Source organism: Zonotrichia leucophrys, chromosome 28, assembly GCF_028769735.1.
Source record: "Zonotrichia leucophrys gambelii isolate GWCS_2022_RI chromosome 28, RI_Zleu_2.0, whole genome shotgun sequence".
NCBI classification, from domain to species: domain Eukaryota; kingdom Metazoa; phylum Chordata; class Aves; order Passeriformes; family Passerellidae; genus Zonotrichia; species Zonotrichia leucophrys.
In genome coordinates, this window is record NC_088197.1 from 4,002,249 (window position 1) to 4,012,416 (window position 10,168).

A 10,168-nucleotide genomic window follows, 5' to 3' on the forward strand; every position below is an offset into this window, starting at 1 on the left:
GAATTATCCAAAAATATGGAAACCATGGCACTGCTTTCCTGCTGTTTTCAGCTCATTTTGTGCTGTTTCCTTTCCCTCACCCTCCTGGCTCTTTCCTGATCCGTTTTTTAATATTTTTTTGTAAGTTGGGATTTTCCAGCCCTGAATTCCAGGTGAGATTTTCCAGGGAATTCCTCCTGCCCTGCCTGGAGCTGCCCCTGAACTCCAGGCTGGATTTCCCAAAAATTCCTGACCTGACAGCACCAAAAAAAAAAAAAAAAAAAAAAAGGAGATTTATGGAATTTTAGGGAATTTTAGGGAATTTTCAGGTAGGCCTCAGGTCTCCCTGCAGCACCCCACAGCTGCCATTGGTGCGGTTTAATCACAGAACGGCAGGAGCAAGGGGTGTGGGTGTGGTGGACGCTGTTCCAGGGATTGTTTTCCCGTTCCCGGTTCCCAGTTTTTTCCTGATTCCCGGTTTTCCCATTCCCGTTTTTCCCGGTTTTCCGGTAATCCCGGGCCCGGAACCCAGCGCTGCGGGACGCGTTTCCCGCGGAACTCAATCGCCGCTTCCCCCGCGCCGTGCTATGGGTGCGTTGATTGACACCTCTATCGACCAATCACAAATCAACTTTTCCGCCTCAGCCAATGGGAGGGCGCCGTGGGCGGGCGATGCGGGGCGGCCGGGCCGGGAGCGAGCGGGGCCGGCCGTGAGTGAGGGGGGGGGGCGGTTACCGGGGTAACGGGGCCGAGGGGGTCGTGAGGGGATGGCGGGGTCTCGCCGGGGACCCCGGGGTCACAGCGGGGCTGGGGGAGCCAGGGCTGCGGGGGAAGGGGCTGGGCGGTGTGAGGGGCTGGAGCCCGGCCTTGGTGTGAGGAGCCGGGGATGGGCCCGCTCTGGGGGTGAGGGGTCAGGGGGGGCCCCAAGGTCCTGTGGGGGGAACTGGGGTCCCCTCCTCATGAGGGGCTGGACCCTTTCCCCATCCTGAGGGGCTCCTGTGAGGGGCTGGGCCCCCTCCCCATCCTGACGCTCCCCATTTGTCTGTGAGGGGCTGGAGATGAGCCCCTTCCCCATCCTGAGGGGCTCAGAGCAGACCCCGACCCCCTCTGAGGGTCTTCCCAGCTGAGCTCTGCCCATGTGAGCTGCTCACCACCCTCCTGACACCCCTTCCTCATCTCTGCTCCCTTTAGGTGGGCTCAGGGTGGGCTGGGAGGAGCCCCTTCCCCATCACCCCCTTTCTAAAAGCGATGGGACAGCCTCAAAGAGCTTGGAAGAGCCAGTTTTTAACAGAAACATTGGGATTTAGAGGCTCACAAATGAGGAACCCCTTTGTTTCTCCTCCCACAGAGCCCTGCCTGCTTTATAGAATATTTTTCATCGCTTGGATGCTTCATTTTGAGGCAGTGACCCGAGCAGGAGCTGAGCTGGTCCCTTGGTTCAGTTTTGGGGCTGGGGACACAGCCCAGGTGTGCAGGAGGAGCAGGTGAGGAGTTCCCCAGATATTCCTGGGGCTTCCTTTCCCTCAGGGCTGCTCCAGCCCCATTCATGCTGGATGTGGGGGCAGGTTTGGGTTAAATATGGGGGGAAAAGGGAAAAAAACCTGAGGTTAAAGGGTTTCTGAGAGGAGCCAGGTGTGTTCCAGAGGTGTGAGCTCTGGAAAAGGAGGATTTTATCCCTTCCCTCTGCCCTGGCACAGGCGTGGCTGTGCCTGGACCCAGATTTTGGGCTTGGTCACACCTGCAGTGAGTCAGTGTCACCTGATGGGCTCTGAATTCCTCTCTTTGTCCCTTAGAGACAAAGAATTGGGGTGGCAGCACATGAGGAATGGCTTCTCCCCATTGCCAGGGGCTGGGATGGGTGAGAGGTTGGGGAGGAAATAAATGGGATTTTGGGGAGGGGATGGATGGGATTTTGGGGAGAGGATGGGTGGGATTTTGGGGAGCAATAAATGGATTTGGGAGGATGTGGGATTGGGGAAGATGGGTGGGATTTTGGGGAGGCATAGATGGAATTTTGGGGAAGGGATGGATGGATTTTGGGAGGAGGTGGGATTTGGGAGAGTGGGATGGATTTTGAGAGGGAATAGATGAGATTTGGGAGGGAATGAGTGGGATGTTGTGGAGGGGATAGATGGAGTTTGGGAGGGATGGGATTTGGAAAGGGGGATGGGTTTTGGGAGGGGATAATGGGATTTGGGAGGGGATGGGGGATGTGGGATTGGTGCGAGAGTTGGGATGGATGGATGGGATTTTTGGAAGGGGATAGATGGAATGTTGGGAAGGGAATAAATGGGATTTTGGGAAGGAATTCCTCCCTGGGAGAGTGGGGAGGCCCTGTCAGGAATTTCCCAGTGGCTGCCACATCCCTGGAAGTGTCCCAGGACAGGGCTTGGCCTCAAAGACCTCCACGTTTGAAGTGACCACAATTCCAGTGCTTTCAAACTCCTTTTAAATCCAGTTTGAACTTTTCCCTGCCACTTCCCACAGCTCATACAGGAAAATTCCCTGTGTTCTCCCCATCCCCAGGCACCCTCTCCCCCCGAGTCCCACCCAGGCCGATGTCCCCGCTCTGAGCACACCCAGAGCGTCCCCTCGGGGCCCGGCTGCGGGGCACGATGAGGATCGTGGTGGCCAAGGTGCTGTGCCTGCTGGGCATCTGCGTGCTGCTGCTGGCCGGGGCGCTGCTGCCCGTGCGCCTCATCGAGGCCGACCACGAGAAGGCTCAGCGCTCCCGCCGCCTGCTGGCGCTCTGGAACTCCTTCGGGGGCGGCGTCTTCCTGGCCACGTGCTTCAACGCGCTGCTGCCCGCCGTCCGGGGCAAGGTGGGTCTGGGGGTGTCCTGCCCAAATCTGAGCCTGCAGGGACCCAGCTGTAGGGGCTGTGCCCTCTGGAGCAGCTCTGCTGTGCCCAGGGGCTCACCAGGGGGAGCTGTGCCCACCTCGTGTCTCAGTCTGAGCTTGTAGGGGCTCAGATGGGAGTGGATTTAGGGGTCTGTGCCCGCTGGAGCAGCTCTGCTGTGCCCAGGGGCTCACTGAGGGGAGCTGTGCCCACTCCTGCCTAAATCTGAGCCTGCAGGGACCCAGGGTGAGTGGGTTTAGGGGGCTGTGCCCGCTGGAGCAGCTCTGCTGTGCCCAGGGGCTCACTGAGGGGAGCTGTGCCCACTCCTGCCTTAATCTGAGCCTGCAGGGACCCAGGGTGAATGGATTTAGGGGGCTGTGCCCACTGGAGCAGCTCTGCTGTGCCCAGGCCCTCACCAAGGGGAACTGTGCCCACCTCCTGCCCAAATCTGAGCCTGCAGGGACCCAGCTGTAGGGGCTGTGCCCAGGGGAACTGTGCCCACCTCCTGGCTCAGTCTGAGCCTTCAGGGGCTCAGCTGGGAGGGGAATTAGGGGTCTGTGCCCGCTGGAGCAGCTCTGCTGTGCCCAGGGGAGCAGTGCCCAATCTGAGCCTGCAGGGGCCCAGCTGTAGGGGCTGTGCCCACTGGAGCAGCTCTGCTGTGCCCAGGAGCTCACCAAGAGGAGCTGTGCCCACCTCCTGCCTTAATCTGAGCCTGCAGGGACCCAGGTGGGAGTGGGTTTAGGGGGCTGTGCCCGCTGGAGCAGCTCTGCTGTGCCCAGGGGCTCACTGAGGGGAGCTGTGCCCACCTCGTGTCTCAGTCTGAGCTTGCAGGGACCCAAGTGGGAGAGGATTTAGGGGGCTCTGCCTGCTGGAGCAGCTCTGCTTTGCCCAGGGGAGCTGTGCCCACTCCTGCCCAAATCTGAGCCTGCAGGGACCCAGGGTGAGTGGATTTAGGGGTCTGTGCCCACTGGAGCAGCTCTGCTGTGCCCAGGGGCTCACTGAGGGGAGCTGTGCCCACCTCCTGCCCAAATCTGAGCCTGCAGGGACCCAGGTGGGAGTGGGTTTAGGGGGCTGTGCCTGCTGGAGCAGCTCTGCTGTGCCCAGGGGAGCTGTGCCCACTCCTGCCTTAATCTGAGCCTGCAGGGACCCAGCTGTAGGGGCTGTGCCCACTGGAGCAGCTCTGCTGTGCCCAGGGGAGCTGTGCCCACTCCTGCCTTAATCTGAGCCTGCAGGGACCCAGGGTGAGTGGATTTAGGGGTCTGTGCCCACTGGAGCAGCTCTGCTGTGCCCAGGCCCTCACCAAGGGGAGCTGTGCCCACCTCCTGCTCAGCTGGGAGTGGATTTAGGGGGCTGTGCCCACTGGAGCAGCTCTGCTGTGCCCAGGCCCTCACCAAGGGGAGCTGTGCCCATCTCCTGCCTCTGTCCACGGAGGAAGTGAAGGTTTTTGGGATGCAGAGGAGGCTGTGGGGTGTGAGATCAAACAGCAAGGCAGAGATTCACTGTGCCCTGCCAAGGGTGCTGTCCAAGGATGTGGCAGCATTGGGGATTGATGGAGTGTCCCTGTCTCTTGTGGGGAATAAAGGGGTGGATTCACTGTGGGAATGTGGGAATGGTTCCCCCCAGAAGGATAAAGGGTGGATTCACTGTGAATCAATGGGAATGTGGGAATGGGTCTGTCCAGAGGGATAAAGGGGATGGATTCACTGTGGATCTGTGGGAATGTAGGAATGGTTTAGGGGGTGGATTTATTGTGGATCTGTGTCCATGTGGGAATGGTTCTCCCCAAAGGGATAAAGGGATGGATTCTACTGTGGATCTGTGGGAATGGTTCTCCCCAGAGGGATAAAGGGGTGGATTCACTGTGGGAATGGTTCTATCCAGAGGGATAAAGGGGATGGATTCATTGTGGATCTGTGGAATTGTTCCCTCCAGAGGGATTAAGGAGCTGGATTTATTGTGGATTGATGGGAATGTGGGAATGGTTCCCTCCAGAAGGATAGAGATGGATTCACTGTGGGAATGTGGGAATGGTTCTCTCCAGAGGGATAAAGGGGTGGATTCACTGTGGGAATGGTTCTCTCCAGAGGGATTAAGGGGTAGATTCCCTGTGGGAATGGTGCTCTCCAGAGGGATTAAGGGATGGATTCACTGTGGGAATGGTTCTCCCCAGAGGGATTAGGGGATGGATTCCCTGTGGGAATGGTTCTCTCCAGAGGGATTAAGGGGTGGATTCATTGTGGGAATGGTTCTATCCAGAGGGATAAAGGGGTGGATTCATTGTGGATCTGTGGAATTGTTCCATCCAGAGGGATAAAGGGGCTGGATTTATTGGGGATTGATGGGAATGTGGGAATGGTTCCCTCCAGAAGGATAAAGGGGATGGATTCACTGTGGATCTGTGGGAATGTAGGAATGGTTTAGGGGGTGGATTTATTGTGGATCTGTGTCCATGTGGGAATGGTTCTCTCCACAGGGATTAAGGGATGGATTCACTGTGTCCATGTGGGAATAGTTCTCTCCAGAAGGATGGAGATGGATTCACTGTGGGAATGGTTCTCTCCAGAGGGATTAAGGGATGGATTCCCTGTGGGAATGGTTCTCTCCAGAGGGATAAAGGGGTGGATTCACTGTGGATCTGTAGGAATGGTTCTCCCCAAAGGGATAAAGGGGTGGATTCATTGTGGATCTGTGGAATTGTTCCCTCCAGAGGGATAAAGGGGCTGGATTTATTGTGGATTGATGGGAATGTGGGAATGGTTCTCTCCAGAAGGATAAAGGGGTGGATTCATTGTGGATCTGTGGAATTGTTCCCTCCAGAGGGATAAAGGGGCTGGATTTATTGTGGATTGATGGGAATGTGGGAATGGTTCTCTCCAGAAGGATAAAGGGGTGGATTCACTGTGGGAATGTGGGAATGGTTCTCTCCAGAAGGATTAAGGGATGGATTCACTGTGGATCTGTGGAAATGGTTCTCTCCAGAAGGATAGAGATGGATTCCCTGTGGAAATATGGGAATGGTTCTCTCCAGAGGGATTAAGGGGTAGATTCCCTGTGGGAATGGTGCTCTCCAGAGGGATTAAGGGATGGATTCCCTGTGGGAATGGTTCTCTCCAGAGGGATTAAGGGGTGGATTCCCTGTGGGAATGGTTCTCTCCAGAGGGATTAAGGGATGGATTCCCTGTGGGAATGGTTCTCTCCACAGGGATTAAGGGATGGATTCACTGTGGGAATGGTTCTCCCAAGGATAAGGGTGATTCTGTGGAATGTTCTCCAAGGGTTTAGGATGTCCCTGTGGGAATGGTTCTCTCCAGAGGGATTAAGGATGGATTCCTGTGGAATGGTTCTCCAGAGGGATTAAGGGTGATCCGTGGATGGTGCTCTCCAGAGGGATTAAGGGATGGATTCCCTGTGGGAATGGTTCTCTCCAGAGGGATTAAGGGATGGATTCCCTGTGGGAATGGTTCTCTCCAGAGGGATTAAGGGTGCATCTTTTCCTCCCCTCCAGCTCGATGAGGTGCTCAGGCAGAACAACGTGAGCACGGACTACCCGGTGGCCGAGACCATCATGATGGTCGGCTTCTTCCTTTCCGTCTTCGTGGACCAGCTCTTCCTGAGCCTGCAGAAGGAGAAGCCGTCCTTCATCGACCTGGAGACGTTCAACGCGGGCTCGGACGCGGGCAGCGACTCGGAGTACGAGAGCCCCTTCATGGCGGCGCCGCGCGGGCGCGCGCCCTACGGCGAGCACGGCCTGCACCCGCCCGGCCTGCACCTCCCCGAGCTGGCGCGCTGCGGGCCCCGCCGCCTGCTGGGGCTGGTCTTTGCCCTCTGCACCCACTCCATCTTCGAGGGCTTGGCGCTGGGCCTGCAGGAGGACGGCAGCAGAGTGGTCAGTCTGTTCCTGGGAGTGGCCGTGCACGAAACGCTGGTGGCCGTGGCTTTGGGCATCAGCATGGCCAAGGCGTCGCTGGCGCTGAGGGACGCGGCCAAGCTGGCGGTGGCCGTGTGCCTGATGATCCCGCTGGGCATCGGGGTGGGCATGGGCATCGAGAGCAGCCGCAGCGCCGCGGGCGGCATCGCCTCCCTGCTGCTGCAGGGCGTCGCCGGCGGCACCTTCCTCTTCGTCACCTTCTTCGAGATCCTGGCCAAGGAGCTGGAGGATAAAAGCCACCGGCTGCTCAAGGTGCTGTGCTTGGTGCTGGGTTACGCCGCGCTGGCCGGGCTGGTGCTCGTGCCGTGGTGAGCCGGGAGCCTCAGGAAGCCAAAGGAGCAAAACCTCACCTCTCCCCTCCCACGGCGCCGGGAGGAGCCGCCCCTTTCACCGCTGGAACAGCCCAAGCCGGGCGGAGTTTCCGTGATGACCTGCAGGAGGAGAAATCTCTTCCCGTGTGCTCAGAGTGAGGAATATCCCGAGGGATTGTCCCTGCCCGAGCGGCTGCAGGGATTAGCGGACACAAACGTTGAGGATCTGGGTAAATTCTGCTCCCAAGAGCTCCTGGAATGTGTGTGTGCCTCCCTCCCTCCCTTCGGCCACGCTCCGGAGGCTCCGAGGAGGAGCTGAGGAACAGCCAGGAGTGGAGGCAGAGCAGGAATTGCCAGGCTGCACTAAGCTGCTTTCGCTGGCTTAGTTGGGAGTAAAACCTGGTTGTAAGAGCTGCCAAAAATAACATCCCTGTGGGGCTCTGGCCTTCCAGGCCCTGCTGCCTCCACACAGCTTCCAGTGCCCCACCTGGGGCTGGGGGAGCTCAGCTTTTCCAGGGATTCATGGAAGAAATGAGGCCGGGCCCCTCTACCCTGCTTCCTTCTCAGTGTTGTGCCCATAGGCTGAGCATTCCCTAAGGAAAACCTCTGAAAATCAGAGGATGAATCCCAGCATGGTTTGAGCTGGGGAGGACCTTAAAGCCTGTCCAGTGCCATGGGCAGGGACACCTTCCACTGTGCCAGGGTGCTCCAAGCCCTGTCCAGCCTGGCCTTGGACACTTCCAGGGATGCAGCAGATCCTCACCTTATCCAGAGCCTGGAATCCATGAGCTTGCAGGAAACGGGCAGTAACAATTCCCAGCACTGATATTTTGGGACAAACTCTTTGTGTTTTCAGTGCTGTGCAGTCAGGAGCGCTGAGCTGCTCCCATCAGGGGCTGCTCCAAGGCAAATCCAGGTTTCCAAAGGAATGGAATGATGCTGAGAGGAGTGGAGATGATGCTGAGAGCCACGAGGAGCCCCTGGGAAGCTCCTGATCCCGCTGGATTTGCCTTTGGGAGCGAGGAGCTGGGATCAGAGGCTGGAGCTGGGAATGTGCTTCCCCCAGCTGTGAAACAGCCTGGCTGTGTTTTGGGGCAAACTCTGGGTTTTCAGTGCTCTGCAATCAGAGGGGCTGCTCCAAGGCTTTTCCAGGTTTCCAAAGGAAATGGATCTTGCAATCAGAGGGGCTGAGCTGCTCCCATCAGGGGCTGCTCCAAGGCAAATCCAGGTTTCCAAAGGAATGGAATGATGCTGAGAGGAGTGGAGAGCCACGAGGAGCCCCTGGGAAGCTCCTGATCCTGCTGGATTTGCCTTTGGGAGCGAGGAGCTGGGATCAGAGGCTGGAGCTGGGACTGTGCTCCCTCCCAGCTGTGAAACAGCCTGGCTGTGTTTTGGGGCAAACTCTGGGTTTTCAGTGCTCTGCAATCAGGGGGGCTGAGCTGCTCCCATCAGGGGCTGCTCCAAGGCAAATCCAGGTTTCCAAAGGAATGGAATCACCTCCCTTCTGGTGGTGATTGGAGATGATGCTGAGAGCCACAAGGAGCCCCTGGGAAGCTCCTGATCCCGCTGGATTTGCCTTTGGGAACAAGGAGCTGGGATCAGAGGCTGGAGCTGGGACTGTGCTCCCTCCCAGCTGTGAAACAGCCTGGCTGTGTTTTGGGGCAAACTCTTTGTGTTTTCAGTGCTCTGCAATCAGAGGGGCTGCTCCAAGGCTTTTCCAGGTTTCCAAAGGAATGGAATCTCTGCAATCAGGGGGGCTGAGCTGCTCCCATCAGGGGCTGCTCCAAGGCTTTTCCAGGTTTCCAAAGGAATGGAATCACCTCCCTTGGGGTGGTGATTGGAGATGATGCTGAGAGGACGAGGAGCCCCTGATCCTGCTGGATTTGCCTTTGGGAGCGAGGAGCTGGGATCAGAGGCTGGAGCTGGGCCTGTGCTCCCTCCCAGCTGTGAAACACAGCCTGGCTCAGGCAGGGGCTGCATTTTAATTACCCGGAGCTTTGGCTGCTGCAGCAGCCGGGCCGGGCCCTGGGAGCGCTGATGGAATTGTGGGGATGGCGCAGCGCCGGCAGCGGGAAGGAGGCGCGGAGCCTCCGCGGTGGCCCAGCTGCAGCATATGGAGGCAGCTGAGCATCATCTGACAGATCCTGGGGCTCGTTAGTTTAATTGCTGCAACATCCCCGAGTCAATTAATCTTCCTTTGAAAACCTGGAGTGGAAAGGGGGGGGTGTGGAGGGAGGTTATTTTGGGCCTGGCATGACACAAAGCAGCAGGATGAGAGGAGAACGTGATTTGCCTCGGCGTGGTGAAGCCTCGGGGCTGTTTCACCTCTCTCCTAGGGGGAGGTGACACGGTGCTGAGTGTCCCCTGTTGGGCTGTCACCTCCCTTCCACACCCTCCTCCTGCTGCGCTTTGGGATGGGGGGCTGTGAAGTGCCAGGGGGTGCTGAGCTCCCCCATCCTCATCCCGCTGCCACAGGGTGGAGGAGGAGGAAGAGGAGGAGGCCCTGCTGCTCCCAATAAATTCCCTGCCCTTCTCCCCTCGCTGTCACTCGCTTTTTTTTTTTGATGTCCCCCATGGCTGCTCCGCGTCCGGCTCACGCGGCATCCACACGTGCCCGGCTCCAGCGTGGGCTGAGCCCCCTCCCCGGGCATCCATGAGCCCCCCAGAGCCCCGCTGAGGGCGGGGGCGGGGGCCAGGACCCCCCCAGCACCCCCCGCTCGGCAGCGCCGTGATTCAGCCCTGCGTGAGCGGCCGCCCCGTTGCGTCAGGCCTGGCGGGGAGCTGCGGCTCAATGGAACGAGGAGGAGCCGCAGGAAAATGATCAAGGGGAGCTCATTCATTCCCTCTAACGAGGAGGATCCGGCCGGCTCCGAGCGCGCCGGGAGGGGGGGCTGAGGCTGCCACCACCCCCCCTGGCATTGTCACCTCGCAGGGCGGGGCGGGCCGATGTCCCCGTGCCCCCTCCCGTGCCCTCCCCGTTCCCTTGGGGACGCGGTGCCAGCGCGTGGGTGCCACCGTGGCCCGGTGCCCGCTGGCTGCTATTAATAGAGGCTGCGGATTTTAATTGCTGCCACTCCGGAGTGGGGCGGGGGGGAGGCAGGAGCAGACCCCG

The 10,168-nt window shown here is 58.7% G+C and overlaps 1 protein-coding gene across 3 annotated transcripts; it reads left to right on the forward strand.

Moving 5' to 3' along the window:
• Positions 1–652: 652 nt before the first annotated feature.
• On the forward strand, positions 653–9,591 carry SLC39A3 (solute carrier family 39 member 3). Of its 3 annotated transcripts, XM_064734383.1 has the most exons (6): positions 653–689; positions 1,328–1,463; positions 2,506–2,801; positions 6,323–8,208; positions 8,285–8,777; positions 8,855–9,591. In XM_064734383.1, exons 3-4 carry the CDS (start codon positions 2,595–2,597, stop codon positions 7,055–7,057), a joined length of 942 nt encoding a protein of 313 aa, XP_064590453.1. In that variant the 5' UTR covers positions 653–689; positions 1,328–1,463; positions 2,506–2,594; the 3' UTR covers positions 7,058–8,208; positions 8,285–8,777; positions 8,855–9,591. The 3 variants fall into 3 exon arrangements, with proteins under 3 accessions (XP_064590453.1, XP_064590451.1, XP_064590452.1); XM_064734381.1 differs by having other exon boundaries at positions 8,285–9,591; XM_064734382.1 differs by having other exon boundaries at positions 8,532–9,591.
• The last annotated feature ends 577 nt before the right edge of the window (positions 9,592–10,168 follow it).